Source organism: Salvelinus fontinalis, chromosome 12 (genome assembly GCF_029448725.1).
Source record: "Salvelinus fontinalis isolate EN_2023a chromosome 12, ASM2944872v1, whole genome shotgun sequence".
Lineage (NCBI taxonomy): Eukaryota > Metazoa > Chordata > Actinopteri > Salmoniformes > Salmonidae > Salvelinus > Salvelinus fontinalis.
This window is the reverse complement of record NC_074676.1, coordinates 11,185,037-11,210,625: the sequence shown is the minus strand read 5'-3', so window position 1 is coordinate 11,210,625 and position 25,589 is coordinate 11,185,037. Positions and strand designations below refer to the sequence as shown.

Sequence of the window (25,589 nt, the reverse complement as noted above, 5' to 3'; positions counted from 1 at the left end):
AGATAGCGTACCTTATCACGCTGATGTCCGGGAGGGCCCTCGCCTGGGCTACAGACATTTGGGAACAACAGTTGGCCGTATGCTTCAGTCTGGAGGGATTCGTGGTGTAGGTGAAATAGGTTTGAGGCTCTGGTGTCCGGGAGAGGGGCAGCCTGGAAGTTACTCCAGCTGCGGCAGGACTCCCTCAGTGTGGCAGACTATGTAGTGGAATTCCGCACGCTAGCAGCGGAGGGTGCCTGGAGCCTGGAGAAGAGGTCTGATTGTGGTTCCAATCGCTCACTCAAGGATCCCACCTTGCATCTGATGAACTCTGGAAGTCCCCGGTGTCTACGTCCCTGAGGGAATCTGAGTTTACCCGAGTTCCTCCAAAAGCCTACGAAGACTGCCGATTCACCTCTTCCCGAGCCGATGCAGCTCGGTGGGGCTAGGCTGTCTCCAGCCAAACGCATACGCAGACCTGACACCCAGAGTTGTCTGTATTGCGGTACTGCCGGTCATTATGTGTCTACCTGTCCCTTCAAGAGACCTAGATCACTCATTGGAGTGAGTACTCTGGTGGGTCTTAATGATAATTTTTCTTCTCCCCTACTCGTCCTGCTGTAGGGCGACCAGTCCAAGTCTCTCCAGGTACTCATCAACTCAGGGGCCGTTGAGAGTCTTCTATGGATGTTACCCTGGCATCCGAGCTAGGCATCCCAACACAACCCTACTCTATTCCCATGGATGTTAGAGCGCTGGATGGGCGCTCTATAGGCCAGGCCAGGCCACCCACCATACCATCCCCATCAATCTATGAGTGTCAGGGAACCACAGCGAGACAATCCAATTCCTGCTAGTTGAGTCTCCACAGGTCCCCTTGGTATTGGGATTCAATTAACTGGGCTACTGGTGCCATTGTGGGCTGGAGCCCGTCCTGCCACACTCATTGCCTGAAGTCAGTTCTGCCTGCCCCGGAACGTCTTCCTGGGAGCTTGGCAATTGCCCCGGACCTCCGCCAGCCCCGCGGAGTACAAGGACCCCCGGGAGGGGTTCAGTAAGGCCCGGGCCACTTTGCTTCCACAGCACCGACCGGTATCCAAGAAGGTCAAGCCAGATGCGCTGGCACGCCGCTATAGCCACACGGCTACACCCAAGATCATTTGCCCCTCTGCTGTTTGTCCTCTGTTGCCCCGTACCCTCTGTATACTTCCTACCTTTCCTGTGTCTAGAATTAAAACCATGTCTCACAGCCCTTTGTCTCCTGTTTCCAGGAGTTACTTCGACTGTCTGCATGTGGGTCCTACCTTAAACGTGATAACATCATTGCTTACATGTTAAGCTACACATCATTAAATATATTGAGGGCAGAATTTTGACAGTAGCCAAATGGCAAAATAAAACTAAATTGAATGAACATTACATTTATTTGAATATCGTTTAAATATATAGGCCCATACTGTAGGTAGGCTATTTGAATGCAGTAATCTCGGTTTTCATTTGAAGCAAAGAATTTAGTAACTTTGTATTTGTAGTCAACTTTGTTGTGGAAGTTATTGGCGGTCACAGAGAGACTGATAAACACTGTGATTCTATGTTTAGCGGAGTTCTTCTGTGTATAAAGTGACGCGGGATGGGAAAAAGCATCTAACGACGCATTTAGCTGTTCTATGAGTGGTCTGAGGAAGGCGTTAGATTATTCGCGTTTTTAAGTGCAACGTTAATAACGATGGTTTTGGGAAACAGCTCGGAGATTTAATGATGCTCCTACGAAGGTTCTAACGATGAATTTAGCCCTATAGATGCTTTTGGGAAAAGGGGCTCTGGTGAGGAGAATGAGGTTAAGGTTAGCAAAATGGTCCCCTAACCAACGTCAAAATTCTGTCTCATTTGAAGAACGAGAGAATTGTGGAGAACACGCCTCCCATGCTACAATTGGATAGTGTAATGATTGGATATGCACTGTGCATTTCCGGAGGATTTCATTGGCCGCCAGCTCTATGATTACTTTGTAGCAGCGGATTTCAGTTGGTGCCCGGTACGGTATAGTATAGTGCATCTACGAATTTACGTTTCTGTGTTTGCGTTGCTGTCAATCTCAGCAGCTGGAAGGCTATACTCCTGGATTATCTGAAACTACGGTATTGTCATTTAGTTTTGTGAGCTTTTTATATTGCGTTTGTATACGCATTGGACCGTATGGAGGGATGTCGCGATGATGGTCTGCTCTAGGAGAACCAAAACTTTGGTGTCGACATGCGTAATTTTGAGTGGCATGACCAATATTGTCTGTCTTCTCTACGTCGGCTGGATCACTAATTATGTGGCCAATGTGAGCACCAAAGTCTCAGAGCCAGAACCGGAGAGAAAGTTTGAAGATGACAACAAGGGAGAAACTCTGAAGATTATAGAGCGACTGGACCGACTGGAAAATGTGGTCAACCAACACATTCAAGGTAGGCTACATGCTAATTTACCGTTCTAGGGACAATGCATAGGATATGTCCACAGTTCTGTTTTAGCAAGTACCGTTATATATTTAGAATATTATATTAATAAATGCCAAGTAAATTGGAAAATAATGTAGACCTAATATAAAATGTAACCAAAACTCTTCCATGAAATGTGCTTATCAATATCAACCACATTGTGTAGTCCAAGTACCGTAAAACGAACTAAGCAGTGGTTTAAACACCAAGCTGATAGAGGCTTAATATTTTTTCAATAATATGTTACAACAGGGGTAGGTAACTAGATTCAGCCGCAGGCAGATTTGTCAGGGGATGGTTGGGGCCGGAACATAATTAAAATAGTGTGTACACTGCAAATTGACAACAACGAAGCCTAAAAATAGTTTGTTATTTTCCAATACGATCATTTCATACCTTGTATTTGTTGGAATACTTGAACAGATTTCCTAAATCAAACTCATTTGAGATGAATTCTTTGTGGTTTTATTGTAAATATGTTGTATCAAAAACAAAAATCCTGGGGCAAAAAAAAATATCACTTGCGGGCATGTGTTTACAATATGATGGGCAAATAGGAAATATGAATTAGTGCTGTGCACTTCACGCTAGCGGTCAGAATGCAGAGTAGTGCCGATGCTGGGGTGAACTGATGAGTAAATTTAGCACTTGGAGCATGCATTTGGCCAAGTACTCAGTCTCACATAGATGCACTCCTGTAGCTGGTGCCATATTACATTACTGTGGATCTGTTTATGTTGTCAATGAGATCTGTTAGCATGGAGGGAGCTGAGGAGATCACTTGACAAACTGTCAGACCTCAAAAGACCTTTAACACCTAGCCTAATTCTCTCAAATGTCTGTCCAATTTAGCCCTTTTATGATGAAATGAGGGATCGCATGGAGTTTCACATCTTTGCAGTGGACCATAGGGTGTAAGATACTCCTGTGTGAGTGCTGCTTCTTCAAATATAGAATACATGGCAGCAGTTTGTGCTGCACGTGTACAGTAGAAGACATGTCAGGTCTTGTTTGCCATTAGTTACCACCCAGCCCTGCTAACATCAAATACAATTTTATGTGTCACATGCTTCGTAAATAACAGGTGTAGAATAACAGTGAAATTATTACTTACTGGCCTTTCCCAGAAATTCAGAGAAATGAGAACAAGGAATAAATACACAATGCGTAATGATAACTTGGCTATATACACGGGTCACAGAACAGAGTTGATGTGCAGGGGTATGAGAATGGAGGTAGATACGTCTGTGTGTATATACACTGCTCAAAAAAATAAAGGGAACACTTAAACAACACAATGTAACTCCAAGTCAATCACGCTTTTGTGAAATCAAATTGTCCACTTAGGAAGCAACACTGATTGACAATAAATTTCACATGCTGTTGTGCAAATGGAATAGACAAAAGGTGGAAATTATAGGCAATTAGCAAGACACCCCCAAAAAAGGAATGGTTCTGCAGGTGGTGACCACAGACCACTTCTCAGTTCCTATGCTTCCTGGCTGATGTTTTGGTCACTTTTGAATGCTGGCGGTGCTTTCACTCTAGTGGTAGCATGAGACGGAGTCTACAACCCACACAAGTGGCTCAGGTAGTGCAGTTCATCCAGGATGGCACATCAATGCGAGCTGTGGCAAAAAGGTTTGCTGTGTCTGTCAGCGTAGTGTTCAGAGCATGAAGGCCCTACCAGGAGACAGGCCAGTACATCAGGAGACATGGAGGAGGCCGTAGGAGGGCAACAACCCAGCAGCAGGACCGCTACCTCCGCCTTTGTGCAAGGAGGAGCACTGCCAGAGCCCTGCAAAATGACCTCCAGCAGGCCACAAATGTGCATGTGTCTGCTCAGACGGTCAGAAACAGACTCAATGAGGGTGGTATGAGGGCCCGACGTCCACAGGTGGGGGTTGTGCTTACAGCCCAACACCGTGCAGGATGTTTGGCATTTGCCAGAGAACACCAAGATTGGCAAATTCGCCACTGGCACCCTGTGCTCTTCACAGATGAAAGCAGGTTCACACTGAGCACGTGACAGTCTGGAGACGCCGTGGAGAACGTTCTGCTGCCTGCAACATCCTCCAGCATGACCGGTTTGGCGGTGGGTCAGTCGTGGTGTGGGGTGGCATTTCTTTGTGGGGCAGCACAGCCCTCCATGTGCTCGCCAGAGGTAGCCTGACTGCCATTAGGTACCGAGATGAGATCCTCAGACCCCTTGTGAGACCATATGCTGACACATGCACATTTGTGGCCTGCTGGAGGTCATTTTGCAGGGCTCTGGCAGTGCTCCTCCTTGCACAAAGGCGGAGGTAGCGGTCCTGCTGCTGGGTTGTTGCCCTCCTACGGCCTCCTCCACGTCTCCTGATGTACTGGCCTGTCTCCTGGTAGCGCCTCCATGCTCTGGACACTACGCTGACAGACACAGCAAACCTTCTTGCCACAGCTCGCATTGATGTGCCATCCTGGATGAACTGCACTACCTGAGCCAATTGTGTGGGTTGTAGACTCCGTCTCATGCTACCACTAGAGTGAAAGCACTGCCAGCATTCAAAAGTGACCAAAACATCAGCCAGGAAGCATAGGAACTGAGAAGTGGTCTGTGGTCACCACCTGCAGAACCATTCCTTTTTTGGGGGTGTCTTACTAATTGCCTATAATTTCCACCTTTTGTCTATTCCATTTGCACAACAGCATGTGAAATTTATTGTCAATCAGTGTTACTTCCTAAGTGGACAATTTGATTTCAGAGAAGTGTGATTGACTTGGAGTTACATTGTGTTGTTTAAGTCTTCCCTTTATTTTTTTGAGCAGTGTATATATATATACATATACAGACGTATGTGGACACCCCTTCAAATTAGTGGATTTGGCTATTTTAGCCACACCCGTTAACAGGTGTATAAAATTAAGCACACAGCAATGCAATCTCCATAGGGAAACATTGGCAGTGGAATGGCCTTACTGAAGATCTAAGTGACTTTCAAAGTGGCACCGTCATATGATGCCACCTTTCCAACAAATCAGTTCGTCAAATTTCTGCCCAGCTAGACCTGTCCCGGTCAACTGTAAGTGCTGTTATTTTGAAGTGCAAACGTCTAGGAGCAACAACGGCTCAGCCACAAGGTGGTATGCCACACAAGCTCACAGAACAGGAACGCTGAAGTGCATAACAAATGTCTGTCCTCAGTTGCAACACTCACTACCATATTCCAAACTGCCTCTGGAAGCAACATCAGCACAAGAACTGTTCATCGGGAGCTTTGGGAAATGGGTTTCCATGGCCAAGCACAATCCTAAGATCACCATGCGCAATGCCAAGTGTTGGCTGGGGTGGTGTAAAGCTTGCCGACATTGGACTCTGGAGCAGTGGAAACACATTCTCTGGAGTGATGAATCACGCTTCACCGTCTGACAGTCCGACAGACGAATCTTCGGGATAGGCCCTTCAGTTCCAGTGAAGGGAAATCTTAATACTATAGTGTACAATGACATTCTAGACTATTCTGTGCTTCCAACTTTGTGGCAACAGTTTGAGGAAGGCCGTTTCCTGTTTCAGCATGGCGATGCCCCCATGCACAAAGCGAGGTCCATACACAAATGGTTTGTCGAGATCGGCGTGGAAGAACTTGACTGGCCCACATAGAGCCCTGACCTTAACCCCATTGAACAACTTTGGAATGCCGATTGCGAGCCAGGCGTAATCACCCAACATCCGTGCCCGACCTCACTAATGCTCTTGTGGCTGAATGGAAGCAAATCCCTGCAGCAGTGTTCCAGCAACTAGTAGAAAGCCTTCCCAGAAGAGTGGAGGCTGTAATGGCAGCAAAGGTGGGACCAACTCCATATTAAACCGCATGATTTTGGAATGAGATGTTCGACGAGCACGTGTCCACATACTTTTGTTCATGTAGTGTATGTACATATAAGTAGGGACTAGGCAATAGGCTAGATAATAAACAGAAGCAGCAGCATGTGATGAGTCAAAGTTGCAAATAGAGTGAATGCAGATAGTCCAGGTAGATGTTTGGATAACTATTTAGTTGTCTGATGGCTTGGGGGTAGGAGCTGTTCAGGGTCCTGTTGGTTCCAGACTTGGTGCATCGCTACTGCTTGCTGTATGCGGTGGTAGCAGAGAGAACAGTCTATGACTTGGGTGACTGGAGTCTATAACCATTTTTAGGGCCTTCTGACACACCGTCTGCTATAGAGGTCCTGAATGGCAGGGATCTCGGCCCCATTGATATACTGGCCAATACGCACTACCCTCCATAGTGCCTTGTAGTTGGATGCCAAGCAGTTGCCATACCAAGTGGTGACGCAACCAGTCAAATTGCTCTCAATGGTGCAGCTGGAGAACTTTTTGAGGATCTGAAAGCCCATGCCAAATCTTTTCAGCCTCCTGAAGGGGAAGAGGCGTTGTCATGCCTTATTCACGACTATGTTGGTGTGTGTGGACCAGTGACAGTCAATGCTGTTTTAAGATGAGGGAGTACGATTATGTTTTTTATGAGCATGGCCTTATTTTTATTACAGCTTTGGATGACTCATTCATATTCTATTCAACCAGCTCAATGTAACATTGATAGGTTTAGGCTGCTACATGATACTCAATGTCCTTATACCCATCACAAGGTTACTAAAACCTAACCTATGAATGAAAGCTTACAACAGGTGCACAGGTCAATAATTCTTTTTTTTTACCATCTTGCACACTCTTGGCTGTACCTAGCTTATCTAGGGTGTAATCATTAGTCCAGCAGTTGCAAACCAGTTTCTATTGAACAAATTCAGGTATGTTTATCCCTGTTCCGTTTGCTTCCGTTTTAAGAAACGTTTTTCAAAAGAATCGGAGGAATGAATACACAAACACAGTTCATTTTCATAGCAGCCACATACAAACAGCATGATCCATTTGATTGTTGTATAATTACTTATTACATCTATGCACTCTCCTCTCACCTTTTCCCATCGCTTGTGGACTTCAGTGCACAACACGTCAGCTTTCTGTGTCCTGGCAAAAAAATGTATTCCAAGCCAAACCGTCATTTCATGACCGCTAACCGCTACACACAGAGGAGGATGGAAACTAGCTGTCCTCCGGTTACACCATGGTGCTACCCTACAGAGTGCTGCTGAGGCTACTGTAGACATTCATTGCAAAACAGTTGTTTTTAATCAATTAATTGGAGACATGACTATTTAGTATCGTTTTATCTAAAAAGGATAACTTACATTTTTTTTTTGTCTGACTTTTTATTTATATGAAATTCTCTGAGGAGGATGTCCTCCCCTTCCTCTGAGGAGCCTCAACTGGTGTGGACCATGTTCATTCCTTAGTGATGTCGACACTAATGAACTTGAAGCTCTTGACCCGCTCCAATACAGCCCTGTGAAGGGGGGCGTGCTCGGCTTTCCATTTTCTGTAGTCCACGATCAGCGCCTTTGTCTTGCTGACGTTGAGGGAGAGGTTGTCCTGGCACCACACTGCCAGGGTACTGACCACCTCTCTATAGGTGGTCTCGTTGTCGGTGATCAGGCCTACCACCGTTGTCGTCAGCAAACTTAATGATGGTGTTGGAGTCGTGCGAGGCCACACATTCGTGGGTGAACCGGGGGTACAGGAGGGGACTAAGCACGCACCCTGAAGGGCCCCTGTGTTGAGGGTCAGTGTGGCGGATGTGTTGTTCTCACATAGGTGGTCCAGGTGAAAGAGGGCAGTGTGGAGTGCAATATAGATTGCGCCATCGGCCTCCCGGGTGGCGCAGTGGTCTAGGGCACTGCATCACAGTGCTAGCTGCGCCACCAGAGTCTCTGGGTTCACGCCCGGGCTCTGTTGCAGCCGGCCGCAACCGGGAGGTCCGTGGGGCGACGCACAATTGGCATAGCGTCGTCCGGGTTAGGGAGGGTTTGGCCGGTAGGGATATCCTTGTCTCAGTATGTAAAATGTAATAAAATGTATGCACTCTACTGTAAGTCGCTCTGGATAAGAGCGTCTGCTAAATGACTAAAATGTAATGTAAATGTATCTATGGTTCTGTTGGGGGCGGTATGTGAATTGGAGTGGGCCTGGGATAATGGCGTTGATGTGAGCCATGACCAGCCTTTCAAAGCATTTCATGGCTACAGATGTGAATGCTATAGTCATTTAGACTGGTTACCTTGGCGTTCTTGGGCACAGGGACTATGGTGGTCTGCTTGAAACATGAAGGTATTACAGACTGACAGGTAACACAAGCTGACACCCTCTCACACAATTAAAATGCAGAAGGGTGCTCTCTCAGCAGCTCGATCGGCGCTCGCTAGGCCTATAACGCTGAGCTAAAATTAAACATAAGAGGGACTGCCACACTGCAGTCGATCCAAAACCCTCCTCGGGAGGTTCATAATGGACTTAACCTCCATAGGGGACAGTCAGGAGCGGTTTGGAGCTATGACCCGTGCCACACCCACCTCCTCTAGAGCGGTGGAAGGGGAGGTAGTCATGCATAAAGTACACCTGTCTCACTATTACCTAAGCAGTGTCACCAAGTTTGTCAAATAAAATACACTGTGCGTGATGGGTTGCGCTGAGGATCCGTTGACATTTCACACATGATCTGTTTGACTTGGAATCCAATACTGGATGACTCTGTCACTGTCGTTCACTATCATTTGGGACTTTGTCACTACCCTTTTGGTGCTCCCCATAGCAGTGGAGGAAAGGCGTCTGTGCTCCTGCCCTGCGGCTATTTACTTGACTGACAGCCCTTTGGCAAGATAAGAAAAAATATTCTTCCCACTTTCTCTCAGGTCATCTAACCTGCCTCACAGTTAACATGCTTTCTATCATACAGACTACTCTGTAGAATATACAGCTGTGCAGAGTGTACATATTTTTTTCTGGTGTTAGAATCTAACCACTAGTTTTGACAAAATTGCTAGTGATCCGTTTTGGTGGAATATACACTGGCCAGTTTATTAGGTACACCACCCCATTCACAAAAAATGAAAAATGCTGATGTGTTTTGTGTGTCATCTGGAAGAATAGTGCTGCATTGAGCAGAAATAACATAAATTTTCATGCCATATCCTCACTCTGACTCCTAGAAGGGATCAGCAGGGTGTCGAAATAGTATAACAATTTTATCTGGGATTTTTACATTCACCACTTTCAAGTGCACAGCAGTGGCAGTAATTTATTTTGGGTCAGCTCATTATGTTTTTTGCTTGACAATGAATTGCTCCCTTTTTTGCCTGAGGAAGATTTGTGCTACTTTGCCCATGTTTTTGTATGGTTGCTGTATGATGACCCACAGCACCCTTTACATCATAAAGGAAATGTAATATGTCAAAATAGAAAGCTGTGGGACTTTTAATAGTCCCCAATTGACAATGTTATTTTCTTCAATCAGATGTTTTGAAAGGTCTTTATTGGCTGTACAGAAGGTACTTCTTAAAGTTTTGAAAAACGCTCCATATTTAGATCAATGCTGCAAAATCATCATTTTTCATCTGTCTAATCAAAACCCTTGTCTGACGTCTCGAGCTTCACACGTTTGATGATGTCTCTGACTCAATATATACCTGAATCACTATTGAGCTGCGACTCTGATTACCTCATTCACAGCTGTTGATGAGGACACCGGGTTGGTCAGAATGTAAGATTATACTCTATGATATAAAATAGATTATGATGTGAATGCATCCTTCCACAAGTTAGACCCACACGATCCCACTGAATCCAGTGATTACAAACAGCTAGGTGAAATGTTCAATCTAGTCTCAAACAATGTTTTTCTTTCATTACAAATATCAAATACCTTGGGATTTGATATTTCAAGGTTATACTGGGAATGTTCATTTCCTCCATTGATGTGTACATTACAGTACCTTTATCGTTGAGGTCAGTGCTCAAACTAGGATTTCTCGCGTCTGGATATCCTGCTAAATATGCAGAATCAAAGGATCTTAACACAAGTCTCCTTTTTGACCAGCTGGTTTTCACAGTAGAGTGGTGTGATCTGGCCATACGATGTAGATAAGCACAGCAGGGGGGCTTTGCTATAGATGCCCCCAGCCTGTCAACGGTGGAGTTGTTGCTTGAATGAAAGAACACCACACAGCTTTTGACAGTGAACGCCATTGAACCTTTTTGAGGTTCAGAAGCTGATTTCAGTTCTTAGTATATAATACAACTGTGGGGACTTATTTACGCTTACTGTAAATGGCAAATAGACCAGAATTAGGTTTTGATTGGGTGTTCTCTAGTTAAGCTTCTGCTGTAAGCTCTCACAATAATATTTTGAAGATAAATACACAATGGAGCGTTTGAAAGGATGAGAGTACTAAATATAGTACTAATGGTCAATAGTGAACTGTAAATAGGAGTTTGGTTTCAGTTCAACCGCTGTTTAGAATCTGTGGAATGTCACTCCTGAACTGAGCTACTTGTGCTACGTTCTGTACATTGAGTCTGGAGCAGGATACTTGTTATTTGGCCAGTTGTACTGCAAGGACTTCTGATTTGTCAACCCTGGGCTAGGGTGGGTTGGCATCCTGCCATCCTATAAATGGCATCCTGGTCCTTTGTTCAGTGGAGAAAAGCTGAGGACAGGGGAGACTGAACATCTACCTCCCAGCATAACCTCTTGATTTGTCCTTCTCAAATAAACCTATTTTTTTCTCCCCCTGATATGCTTTGGAGTTTGTTATTGAAGAATAACATCAATTGCTAACACTCTCTCTCTCTCTCTCTCTCTAGCTGCTGAGGCTTTTCTCTCTGCTGGGTAGTGGATAAATCTGCCCGTCCACCCATCTGTGCTGTAGTGTACTGATTATTGACCTTAATCTCCCTTGTAGAAAAGGAAAAACATTTCTGGGCCCCAGCCTTCACTTGATATTGATGCTTCACATCCAGAGACAGTAGGTGGTGGTTTGGTCCAAATATATGGAGTTTTCTGAGACATTCTGTAAGTCGTGAAGAATCCAAGTTTCCAGCTCAACAGACCATGTTTATAGCAGTCTTTCTCTCTGCTTAATGAAATAGTTTGTCATTTTCCATTGGCAACGAGGAAGCATTTGTCCATGCCCACAAACTACTGGTGACACCAGAGAGGAAGTATTCACTTGCTTTGCAAGGCAACACATACAATGCAAAGCTAAATTCTGTAACTTAGATTCTCTGACCCTTTTTTAAAGAATGCAGAGGATCGCTTATTTTCATACTGTACACAATACATATTCTACAATTTAACAAGAGAATTGTTTATACAGAAAGGTAATAGCAGGTAAGCATTTACTGTCTAGGACTGGTGACGAGGTTGTCTCATTATCTATTGCCCCATGACCGCTCCTTGACGATAACATTTCCCTGTTCTGAACCTCTCCTCCTGAGGTTCTGAACCGCTCCTCCTGAGGTTCTGAACCGCTCCTCCTGAGGTTCTGAACCGCTCCTCCTGAGGTTCTGAACCGCTCCTCCTGAGGTTCTGAACCGCTCCTCCTGAGGTTCTGAACCGCTCCTCCTGAGGTTCTGAACCGCTCCTCCTGAGGTTCTGAACCGCTCCTCCTGTGGTTCTGAACCGCTCCTCCTGTATGTGTTTTAGGTGTGAATATCCCTCTTTTAAATATGTACCTTTTTTATTGATCTTAGGTGGTCAGTTGTGCCTTCCATATGACACGAGCAATGTTGAATGGTGCTTGCCACTTATTTCTGTTTGTCAGGTCTCTACTGACCTCTGACAAACCAGCCTGTGACTATCAGGCTGTGACAGAGTGACCACACAGGAGGTGGAGAGATCTGTTTTGGCTCACTCAGCATCCCACCATAAGTGAAGTTGAGCGTGGTTGAAAAGAAAATGCGTATTTCATGTCTGTGTAAGAAAAGAAAAAGCCAATTATTCAGAGACCGCCAGATGAATCATCTGAGTCTCACGAACAGACAGTTCTCCTCCTGCTGTCATGAGTACTACCACAGACTGAGGGTGATACTGCTCCAGATGAAGCCCAAGCGGCACAGGGCAATAATAATTACCATCTTCTCTCCTGGATTATGGGATGAATGTTGTAATGAGAGGCAATGGGATGTAACTCCAGATGAATTAGGCAAACAGAGAACCTGCGTGGAGTGCTGGATAAACCAGAGCGAGCGAGTGTGTTCTCATCTCTAAAACTCATCAGAGATAAGTAGCAGCGTACAGACTGGGATAAAGTTAAGAGGATGAGAAACAAAGCAAACAACTACGCGCACGCTCTCGCTCACCCACACGCGGACTCTCTGTCTCTCTCAAACACTCGTACTCACACTCACACACTCTTGTAGGCCAAACGAAACGTGAGCGAGCATTGCTTCGCGTAGATGCGAGAAATGGACTTGCTTTCTAATTTGAAGTGCATGCCGCTTTTGACGGCATTGACGCTGGCGGCCCGTCTGTTTTCAGTCATTCACTACCGTGCATTCTAATTCCAGCGTGTACATGCTCTTTGCTCGTTTGCGATTTTGTTTCATTTGGCCGTGTGTGTTACACACACTCTCTCTCACACACAAGCCTACCAACTCTCTCCCACCATCTTGCTTTGTGACTCCCAAGCATTGCCTGCATACATAAACATGCTCACAGTGCATCATGTCCTACGCTATTTTACCAGGAAATGCATCACTATATGCTTGAACCCCCTTACAGTCTCTTTCCGCCATACTTATCTTTGTCCATGCCCACAATTACCATGGTAACCCATGATTGGTCAGCCGATTACATGACGCTGCCAGGACAGGAAGAAGACGCAGTTCAGTGCCACTCTTGCACATTTCCTTTTCAACCTCGAGTCATGCAGAAATTCCAGCTGCCTGTGTGTGGATAGTTCTTCTTTTATGAACTTAAATTCAATCAATATATTATGAGGCAGCTTTTGAAAGGTAACTGTTTTAGCATGTCGGCGAATTTTTCCGTAACAGATGGAAATGGAACCGGGTTAGTAGAGCAGTCAATCAATAGTCAGAGAGCTACTCTGTTCAACACAGGATATAGCACAGACAGAGAGATGTCCTTGGTCAAGCAGGATGACCTGTACTATAGGCTAGATAGCCTGAGAAGTATTCTTTTGCATTTGACCATTTCGATTTTCAGCAGTGCATCACAAGATTGTGCCGTTTGATTTGTGGAGTGTTGTGCTACAGAGAGAATCCCAAAGGGGAGAGATGTATAGAATAATGATAGCACTTCATAGAAGCAACATGCAGAATATTGTATTCTATACTGCTCCCATGAAAGCATACAGTGTATTGGAAATCATTTGAGCTCAAAATAATTAATTGGAGGTTAATTTAGTTTGTCTTACTCAAATTCAAATCGAATTCTGGAGATTCCTACAAGACACCCTAGTTGCCCAAATTTAAGAAATGATTTCCTTTTGACATGTTTTGAATTGCTGCAAAAGTGTAATTTTTCCCTGGAGTCGCTTGAGTCTGCCTTTTACCATGTCAAGGAAAAGATCCCTCTAACCACAAGAAAATGAATGCTATCTAATTAGCTTTACATTATGCATATGCGAAATATGCTGTAGCAACAGGAGGTGTATTGCAATTTGAGACTTTCGATTCAATGTGCATAAAAGCACCTGTGGCTTCTCTGTAAAGTGTTCAGTAGAAACATGTAGCACCTGCATCCCCCTCTGTCCTCCTCAGGGGTTTGTGAGCTGCCATCTGCCCAGCACAGGCTGCTCTCCGGTGGGCTTATTATAACTCCGGGGCCCCTCCACGGAGCCATGCGATGGAGGTTAATTGGGCAGCCGTTCTGCGAGCACACTTCTCATCGCCATCTGAATGTCGCTGCTTTTTTATCCTGTCTCACTAACGCCGTCGTGTGAACGAAGCAGTGGATTAATCAACGTTATGAATTGGCTGTTAAAGTGAGTACACTGTGCTTTGAAACAGCTGTTGTAGGCTAGAATGTAATATAAATCAACCACAGACAACACCGCCATATACACCCTCCTATGTAAACCACCAGGGTTGTGATTGATTATATTCCAGTAACCTACTGATGCAGGCATATGCACTAATCTGATGAATCACCCTAAACCCCACGTTGACCTACTGTTCCACCCACATACTGGCCTAGATGTGCCAACTGACCTGGGGCATGACTGCAATGGGCTTCGAAGCAGCGGTGGGCATCTGAATGTGTCTGTTTTTCTGAGAGGGTCTGTAGAGTTGGAGTGCCCTTGCCAGTTTTGCCAGATGACTCTCGCTGTCTGCTGGGTTTAGTGAGCTAATAGTTGCGATTTGGCGAGAGAGACCATACATCTTTGTCTCCAACAGATGATTGATGGAATGGGAGCTTTTGGGGATCTTACGCCTCTTATTTTTCGGGTTGTCACTGAGAGGAGTGGAGCACGCTCACAAGTGTGAAGTTCAGATGCATATCCAATCGTCTTTGAAGTGTGGGCGCGTTGCATTTTGATTTCATCAGTGACTTGGTGACACCCGCACATCAGATCTTCCTGGGTTTCAGGCACCTCTTGAATATTCTAGTTAATGGATCTCAAACAGCCTACAAAACAGTAGGGAGGACTAAAGGTCAAGAAGTCCGCTGCACAGTAGGCTCCTCTGCTCTGACCTTCACATAATGTCTATCTATAACCCTCACCTCACACAATGACTTACCTGCATTATTTATTGGCTTTTTTCTTGTGTAGGGGAAAGGTTCAAAATGAAATGGTATTTTGTTCCGAACACTTAAAGTTAAAGCGGGCCCGAAACAGTAGGTAATGGTGCAAGAGATTGCCTCTGTCAGCTGTCCCGACTCTCTTTAAATGAGGTGCCTGATAATGGTGGCTGGGATGTGTTCTTGCCCGCTGCTGTGGGTGGCGCCACCCGGAGGTCAGGGACGTCAGGCAGATACTTAACACCTCTGACTGAGCTGATTTGGATGTGGCTTTCTCTACTCTGTCAGATTTAAGAATCAAGCCACACTGATACTGAAGGCTGTGCATACACTCCAGGGTGACACGCAACTGTGACAGGGATGAGGATGACACTCTGGGTGTATTAGCACATAAAGACTTTAATAGTAGACTCGCGATGACATAGATGCTCGAAGTAAACAACAATAGTGGGTCAATTTCCTCAACCTTTTTAAATAGGTTGTTTTTAAAAGCAGTTAATTGCGTTTTGCTGTGAGTTTTTGAAGTCCTGGGCTCCATTTACATAAATGCATTGTAAACATTGGTTATTGTAGTGCTTAGAGGGCACAAAGAATTAAAACTGCCCACCCATCCCACAGATGTGGGCACTCTGTCACACCTCCCCTGGCTGGTCAGGCAGATGGTCAGCAAGAATCCCATTCAGCCCTACGTCTGAATGGCCCGCGCATAGTCGTCCCCCCCGCCCAGCATACCACAGCCCCGCCCTGCCCAACCCATCCCAGCGTCTCAGTGAAGGGCCCTTTCCCATGTAAAAGCTTCAGTAAATTTGTGTCTGCAAGAAATTAATAAATTTATATTTCCCAGAATATGTGAGTGGGCTGTCTGTTCCTTTTTGCCTCTCTGGCGGGGAGGTGGCAGGGCGAATACGTGCAAATGTTGTATTTAGTCTGTCAGGTCAGGTTTTCCTCAATGGCCTCGGCAGAATAGAAGTTGCCGCCGGCTGCACTCCTTCCGTTTGGCATATTATTGAATGATTTAATATCATTGCAGTTGTCTTGACCTTAGTGTCATTACATTGCAAGGGTAACCGTTGTCCCGAACTGTGCCGCACGTTCAAAACTCAACATGGAGCTTGGGTAGCCCTTGATTTCACTCACATTAGCTCTTACTATTCCCTCAGTCAAGCTCTGTCCCTGATGTGACGGGTAGGACTTGAGAGCGAGGCCTTTTTCTTCTTTCAAACCTTTTCCCTTCAGGCCCACGGGGCCTCGAGACCCTGTCTGTTTTAGTTTGAGGGAGCACACTTAGCATTTTGATTCATTTCATTCACACTTTCTTCGATGTGGACCTGCAGAGGGGAAATTATACGAACTCTACATCAACACACAAACACTTTGTTTGGGAAATGGGATGGGAAATTATTCAAAGCATGCTAAATGTAATGCATGTATTATATAGTAATAATTACTTGCATTGCAAAGTAGCCATTCAAAATGACTGTTACGTTGAAAATAAGCTAAAACAGTAATGGGGACAATTGGGTCTTATTGAGCTGTTTCTTATGATAAGCAGTCTCATTGGCATTTGCTAAGACACTCCACCGCCAGCAACAACAAATGAATTCAGATCACATATTAGGCCTTGTCTATTATCGCAGTTCACTATCTGCTTTGTGCTTGTTGGAATAGTGCCATACTCCGTACAGCACTGGTGCCTCATCACTCGCAGCTAAAAGTACAAATCAGTTTCGCCAGTGTCCGTACAAATCCAGGAGGCAAGACTGCCACTGTTGGAAAAACTATTGGTTCCTCACATTTACAAGGCCATTTGCAAGCTCAGTGTGGCGGAGGGAAATCCGAGTTGCAGTTGTGAACTTTTATCACGTTAATTAGTGGGCTTTGAAAGCTATAATGAAGGAAAAGCTACAGGCTTAGCTATGGTTAGTTTGATCTTTTGAAAATCTGGAGGCTGTAATTTAAGTCTAATGAAAAACATCTTCATTTAGGCATTCTGGTTGTGTTATGCAATGAATATTAATTTCATTTGAGTGAAAGAAATGTAGACTACCTCGCTTTCAAACCAAGCCAAACTAAGTCCATGATTTTTATTATAGTAGATCTTTTTTTGTGATTGGTTTCTAGCTCATTTGACTGTGTTAAATGCAGTGGTGGTAATTGTACAGTAGGAGATGCGATCAGGTGCAGATTTGACTGGGAGTGGTTTGAATAAAGGCATCAGCATTGGCCTCCAGCTGTGGAGTAATTGGTCTTTTGAAGACTTAGTTTTCCTCTCACTCGGGGGCCGTATGCTTCCTAAACTCGGGCCCTGTTTTCCTGATTGGGAGCATAAGTCTATATTGTGGGCAGGCTGAAACTGCCTTGTTCTCAGGAAAACATTTGAAATCTCTATCACTGAATATTTCAACTCCACAACAGTAAGATGAAGGATATAGGTTGGTCCTGACAAGTGAATACCATTTCCATAGACCCTGCATTTCTATCAGAATGACTGTAATGAAAGGTCACGTGACGACGTGCATTAGTCCTATCGTTTTATAAAACCTCTCAACTTGATTGTCTCTCGATCTATTACAGCAGTTTAATCTGTGCAGTCTGGTCTGTATCATCGAGATAATTTTGAATCGTTTTTGTCTTTTTGAAGGATGTTTTTTTTCTGAACTTGTCACTATTCTCCATGCTCCCGTCTGGCAGGCGGTACCAGTGCATCAATGCTCAGACCAACATTCTCCTAAACAGCTTCTATCCCCTGGCCATAAGACTGTTAAATGGCTAACAGCTACTGCTCTCCCTCAGACTGTCCTCGGTCACGCTTACTCACGCGCGCACACACACTCACCACACCCTCAGTCACATACTCATTACTGATGCCACACACTTACACCCCCTCACACCTACGCTGCTGCTAAAATGATTATTGATTAGATTCATTACTACCACTACGCTGCTGTTCATTAAATATTGATTTCCATTGCCATTTAGTATCTATCTATTTATCCTGCTTCTGGTCACTTACTCCTGTTTACATGTATAAATGACCATTAGTATGTTACCATTTTATTGGTAACCATTTTAAGTATTTATATATTCCTGCTACCAGTCAATTTTCAGCCCTGTTTACATGTTTAGTGCCTTCAGAAAGTATTCACACACCTTGACTTTTTCACATTTTGTTGTTAGAGCCTGAATTTAAATTGTATTAAATATAGATTTGTCACTGGCCTACACACAATACCCCATAATGTAAAATGGGAATTGAAATTTGTCCAAGTGTAAAATATATAAGAATGTTTGTGGTTCAGTTGGTAGAGCATGGCGCTTGCAACGCCAGGGTTGTGGGTTCAATTCCCACGGGGGGACCAGGGTTCAATTCCCACGGGGGGACCAGGATGAATATGTATGAACTTTCCAATTTGTAAGTCGCTCTGGATAAGAGCGTCTGCTAAATGACTTAAATGTTTAGTAAATAAGTATTCAACCCCTTTTGTTATGGCAAGCTTAAAAACATTCAGGAATAAAAGTGTGCCACATGGACAATGGACACACTCTGTGCAATAATAGTTTGAATCACTACCTCACCTCTGTACCCAATACATACAATTATCTGTAAGGTCTCTCAGTCAAGCAGTGAATTTCAAACAGATTCAAGTATTCAGACCCTTTGATATGAGACTCGAAATTGAGCTCAGGTGCATCCTGTTTCCATTGATCATCCTTGATGTTTCTACAACTTGATTGGAGTCCACCTGTGGTAAATTCAATTGATTGGACATGATTTGAAAAGGTACACACCTGTCTGTATAAGGTCCCACAGTAGACAGTGCATGTCAGAGCAAAAACCAAGCCGTGAGGTCAAAGGAATTGTCCTTAGATCTCAGCGACAGGATTGTGTCGAGGCACAGATCTGGGGAAAGGTACCAAAATATTCTGCAGCATTCAAGGTCCCAAAGAACACATTGGCCTTCATCATTCTTAAATGGAAGAAGTTTGGAACCACCAAGACTCTTCCTAGAGCTGGCCGCCTGGCCCAACTTAGCAATCGGGGGAGAAGGGCCTTGGTCAGGTAGGTGACCAAGAACCCGATGGTCACTCTGACAGAGCTCCAGAGTTCCTCTGTTGAGATGGGAGAACCTCCCAGGAGTACAACCATCTCTGCAGCACCACCAATCAGGCCTTTGTGGTAGAGTGGCCAGATGGAAGCCACTCCTCCAGTAAAAGGCACATGACCGCCCGCTTGGAGTTTGCCAAAAGGCTCCTAAGAATCTCAGACCATGAGGAACAAGATTGAACTCTTTGGCCTGAATGCCAAGCGTCACGTCTGGAGGGAACCTGGCACTATCCTTACGGTAAAGCATTGTGGTGGCAGCATCATGCAGTGGGGATGTTTTTCAGTGGCAAGGACTGGGAGACTAGTCAGAATTGAGGGAAAGATGAATGGAGCGAAGTACAGAGATCCGTGATGAAAACCTGCTCCAGAACACTCAGGACCTCAGACTGGGGCGACGGTTCACCTTCCAACAGGACAACGACCCTAAGCACACCGCAAAGGTAATGCAGGAAAGTGAATGTCATGGAGTGCCCCAGCAAGAGCCCAGACTTGAACCCAATCGAACATCTCTGGAGAGGACTGAAAATAGCTGTGCAGCGACGCTCCCCATCCAACCTGACAGAGCTTGAGAGGTGCTGCAGAGAAGAATGGTAGAAACTCCCCAAATACAGGTGCACCAAGCTTGTAGCGTCATACCCAAGAAGACTCGAGGCTGTAATCGCTGCCAAAGATGCTTCAACAAATTACTGAGTAATGGGTCTGAAATATGAATTTAAATGTAATACCTGTTTTATATTTTTATACATTTGTGACTCACCATCTGGATTCGGTCTTGTGTAGCAAAATGTCAAATGGTGTTTTTTTTACATTGGATAAAAGTAGAGACTCAGATCTACCAAATGGTCTATCATACAACTGCATTTGAGGAACAATGGGAAAGTAATTCTGCTTTGACAGTTGAGAAAATGGCCTTTTTGAATGTTTTGGTATCTAGTGAGAGAGCTCTTCTTTGTCTACACCCATTCAGCATCGTTCATACCCTCTTAAGCTTTAGCCCCACCCATCTCGTTTCGCGCTCGGAGCACATACTATACCCTCTGGCCGATGATTTGTTTACCTCTGGATAACATGAAAACAGACTAACCAGCTCTGCTAGCAACCATTTTATTATGCTTTTTTGCAGACACCGGCCATATTCAACAGGTGTTGTACACACATCATGTAATGAGCCAGCCAGCTAACGTTAGCTAGTTAAACAACAATGAACAAAGTGTCAACAATTCCACATTGCTGGGAGATAACCAACCAGGCTCTATTTAGAAAATGAAATGGCTTTGGGAAACAATAACGTTAGCTAGCTAGCTAACAGTACAATTGCGCTTGAAATGAAACCACTTTCTGTCAATTAGAAACATGTAATATCTAAAAATGTAGCTAGTTAATGTTACTCTCTGAGCAATTACATTCTCCTGATATCTTGTGTAGGATAAATTAAATCCTAAGTTACAATGCTGTAACTTGAAACTATTTATTTTGAAGTTTTTGTTATACATTTGAATATTTGTAGCTACTTTTTAAGGTAACACCTGCAGTCAACTTGTACAATATGTTAGGAGATAAAGAAGAGATCGTTCTTCATTTCACTTGTCACATAAATGACAACAGACCGGAGCCTTGTGAGCAATGCCACTGAGCAAATTTCAGGACTGCTGAGCTCAAACTTGAATGTTGTGAAAATTCTGTGCAACTTCCCACATGCGTTTACTGTGAACACTGAGGCTGTACCCGCTTTAAGTTATCGTTTTAACAATGGCCAAGTAGGCTACTGTGGTTATTTGATCATAATGTAGGCCTACCGTAGTGGACTATCAAAAACAATGGAGAAAATGTGTCCCTTAACATTGGCAGAACAGCTATTCCCTTCAGCCTACTGTAGCAGCCCGTGTGTGGTGATCAATGTAGGCCTACATTCCATGAGATGTTTGAAAAAAAACATGCAGGGCTTGACATTAACCTATTTATCCACTTGTCCTTCAGACAAGGAGGTGACTGAAAATGTTGTGGTGTTTGATGCAAGGAACCACTTTACACGTTTTTTAAAATGCATTATTATTCCCATACCATTATTACAGAGTATCAAACAAAATGATGGTACCCTCGACATATTGGCTACTTAGCTTATTCAAGCCGGTCTCAAAATACAACACTGCCCCTTTTTTAAGACAAAAAAAAGCTCTTTACCTGACTTTTCAAAGATGTCTAGAAATGTACATGTCTAGTATTAGGTTATCACTCCCATATTAAGTGCAAAGTATCTATAACTGGGCTAATAACTCACTAACTAGCAAAGGATATTAACAAAATGTGCACCTGTGGCTACATGCAGCTCTTGCTTTGATCTCAAACCAAGTGCATCTACTCATGGCCACTCGTGCTGTAAAAAGTCCAGTTCAAAATAAATGGCACATCCATATATGGCAATGTTTTATTTGCATATAGGCCTACTGCAGCTCTGATTGGTTATGCCGCACCGGTCTGTGTAGAGTACTGGCTGAGTAGTGCTATTCCTACCGATGTTTTCTACCTACAACAAAATCTCTTGCTTAGTTAGTTTTGCGTACTAAGTTATGCATAGTTCGTTTTGTTTCGGTATGTTGCATTGAAAGTGGCTAATATTGCATTGATTCGATCACAAATGCCACACTAAAAATGAAACAGTTAACCCTATCAAACAGGGAAAACTCTAGAATGTTGAGTGAAGTTCAATCTCGTGCTTCTCGCAGTGGGCTGATACTGTATTTCTTCTGCACGGCAGTCTCGGGGCTACTGCGTGACGATTAGAGGGACAATGGCTTGTGAGTCACTCACTGTTGTACAGCACACGACAGGTCATCTAGTTACAAGTATGGAATTCACAACTTCATGTTTGCCAGCTTGTAACATTTTATAACCTATTAAGTCAACAGTCTAAAATGTGCTAAATGCTCTGCGGTTGTAGTTAGCTAAGTGGTTAGCTTCTTGCAAAATCGAGCTTCGCTTGGTAACATCAGAGTCCCCTCCTGGATCAAGAGCGTTGCGGTTTTAATATTTTGTTTTGTGTGTGTGTGAGTGTAACCGATGTGAAATGGCTAGCTAGTTAGCGGTGGTCCGCGCTAATAGTGCTTCTATCGGTGACGTCACTCGCTCTGAGACCTTGATGTAGTTGTTTTCCTTGCTCTGCAAGGGCCACGGCTTTTGTGGAGCAATGGTTAACGATGCTTCGAGGGTGGCTGTTGTGTGCAGAGTGTCCTTAGTTCGAGCCCAGTTAGGGGAGAGGAACGGAAGCTATACAGTTACATGTGCAGCAAACTGTGATTAGAATTTTTTTTTTTTTTTAACTACTATAACTTTTGAGTTGATGTCTGTCCTGCAAATGCTTTAGGTCAGACTGTATAAAATGTTCAATGAGCTTGTTGGCATTTTAGTTAAATTCTCTATGGGACTTTGCATGTACTTGTTAACATTGCTAACCTTGGATTTACAAAGGCTCAGTGGAGTTTAAAAATGGCACCCCTTGTGTTCAGTTCCGGTATTACAGAATATTCCATTATGGCACGATGTCATACCTTCGTCTCGACCATCTGGATACCGCCCAAGCCTAGTGTCCGCACGTGCAAGCGACGCGTGTGTGCATGTAAGAGTCTCCCGACAGGCCTTGTGGGTAATCCTCAGACATGATGGATACTGATAGTGCCCTGACTGCGGAGGGAGGTGATCCAAATCCCACAGAGAGGGATTTAGGACAGATGAACAGAGTGAAATACGATGCCCATTTGGACAGATTCAGTAGGCCGTCACACTATGTAAGCACATCAGGATGTGCTACAAATGGTGACTGATAGTTGAAAAGAACAGTTTGGCAAACAAAACTAAAGCTCTTGAAAGAGATGCATTGCAAATGGCTGATCATTATTCACGGTTGAGGAAATAGGTGGGAAGACCATCTGTTTAAATTATGATGAAATTAATCATTTCAGAGCCGAGGCACAGCGCTGCAGGCCCAGCAGCACTTCAGCACCACTGGTCCACAAGCCTTAGTGTAAAAGAGGGAACTTTCTCTGTGTGATTTATTCAAGTTCTGTAAACAAACAGATAAAACAAAGGCTTTGGCGAGAGAGAATTTCAATAGCTTTGAGAGCAAATGAGATTCTCTTTTTAAAAACCAAATTCCATTATTTTAGGGGGAGTGTGTTTGCTTTAGAAGTGCAAAGCCTGCTGGGATACGCTCTACGAGGCCTTAAAGCGACAATCAGCAGTTAAAACAATAACAAAGCGTTTTCCCCGCCACTTTCGCTAAGAAGCTGAGGGATGGCTTTGTACATTTTTTTTTGTTGTAAATTCATAGATGGAGCTATGGATCCAAGGACTGACCATCCATGATATCAAAATTATACACTGCTCAAAAAAATAAAGGGAACACTTAAACAACACCAATGTAACTCCAAGTCAATCACATTTCTGTGAAATCAAACTGTCCACTTAGGAAGCAACACTGACAGTAAATTTCACATGCTGTTGTGCAAATGGAATAGACGAAAGGTGGAAATTATAGGCAATTAGCAAGACACCCCCAATAAAGGAGTGGCCTGTCTTGGTGTTTCAAAACTTCTTCCATTTTAAGAATGATGGAGGCCACTGTGTTCTTTGGGACCTTCAATGCTGCAGGAATGTTTTTGTACTCTTTCCCCAGATTTTGTGCCTCGACACAATCCTGTCTCGGAGCTCTACAGAGAATTCCTTCAACCTCATGGCTTGGGTTTTTGCTCTGACATGCACTGTCAACTGTGGGACCTTTTTTATAGACAGGTGTGTGCCTTTCCAAATCATGCCCAATCAATTGAATTTACCACAGGTGGACTCCAATCAAGTTGTAGAAACATCTCAAGGATGATCAATGGAAACAGGATGCACCTGAGCTCAAATCCGAGTCTCATAGCAAAGGGTCTGAATACTTATGTAAATAATTATTTTGTTTTATACATTTGCAAAAAATTCTAAACCTGTTTTCGCTTTATCATTATGGGGTGTGTGTGATTCATTTTAGAATAAGGCCGTTACAAAATGTGGAAAAAGTCAAGGGGTTTAAATACTTTCCGAATGCACTGTAGATAATTGTAGGGTGCATTTCCATAGACAAGGTCCCATGAGCACCAACGTGTGAAGTTCATAGGCGCTTATCAAATTAAAGATACGATTCTATATTTTGGGGGGAAATGAAGGCATAGGTGAACCATTTTCATCTTAAAAATGAGGCATAAGTAAAGGTTTTGGTTTCTGGATAAACAGATGGAGAAGGAGTCTTATAAAACATCTACCAGAAAATGTCTTAAAAGGTATCAGAAATACATCAAAACAGTGTCGACAAAGACCCCTGCCAACTAATATCAACACTTACAGTACACACTGAGTGTACAAAACATTAGGAACACCAGCTCTTTCCATGACAGACTGACCAGGTAAACGCCATGGTCCCTTATTGATGCCACTTGTTAATGTCACTTGTTAAATCCACTTCAATCAGTGAAGATGTAGGGCAGGAGACCGGTTAATAAGGATTTTTAAGCCTTGAAACAATTGAGACATGGATTGTGTATGTGTGCCATTCAGAGGGTAAATGGGCAAGACAAAAGATTTGTCTTTGAGCGGGGCATGGTAGTAGGTGTCAGGCGCACTGGTTTCAGTGTGTCTCGAACAGCAACCCTGCTGGGTTTTGCACGCTCAACAGTGTCCCTTGTGTAGCAAGAATGGTCCACCAGGCAAAGAGAAGGGGGAGGGGAACGCAACTCAATATTAGGAAGGTGTTTTTAATGTTTTGTACACAGTGTATTTATTTACAGTACACTTATTGCTACAATAGGGAATCAAAATAGTCACCAACCACAGTTGGGTCACCTGCAGTCCTCCATTCCACTGGCATACTGTTATGTTAAGCTCATAACTGATTTCTTTCTCTTTTTGAGTTCTGGACAACCCCTGCCTCTCTTCCCCAGCTCTTACTGACACCTACCCACCCCTGTTCTTTCCATTTACTGTAACCAGAATCCTCACCCACTGAGCACCTGTGGAATTGCCCTAGGCCCATTGACTTGGAAACGTATAGTTATCCCACACAAAATGTGACCTTTTTTAAATCTTTATACTCAAATCTGACAATGTAAGCCTCCAATAAATGTTAACACAAAAGTTGTACTACAATCTGTGACTTTCATCAAATGCAGAAGTGATGTATTTCCTCTGATGTAATGCAGCATGAATTCAACTGTTTAATTCATAGGGGTCATGTTGATTCATACACACACACAAAGACAGACAGACATGCCCTCCAGACTGCTCTGTTGGTCTGTCAGCCAGTGTTGTGTTCTAATGAGAGTGACCTCTTAAAATGACCAACCTGGAACTCACCTC

The 25,589-nt window shown here is 44.0% G+C and overlaps 1 protein-coding gene across 3 annotated transcripts in view; it reads left to right on the top strand.

The window, feature by feature from the left end:
• Nucleotides 1–1,954: 1,954 nt before the first annotated feature.
• Nucleotides 1,955–25,589, top strand: part of LOC129866785 (polypeptide N-acetylgalactosaminyltransferase 18-like) — an 84,047-nt gene continuing 60,412 nt past the window's right edge. For 2 of the 3 annotated variants that reach the window (XM_055939671.1, XM_055939673.1), the window contains exon 1: nt 1,955–2,432. In XM_055939671.1, coding sequence (XP_055795646.1) covers nt 2,192–2,432 — 241 coding nt within the window. In that variant the 5' untranslated portion in view covers nt 1,955–2,191. The remainder of the gene's footprint in view (nt 2,433–25,589) is intronic. The other variant, XM_055939672.1, reaches the window with a different exon arrangement.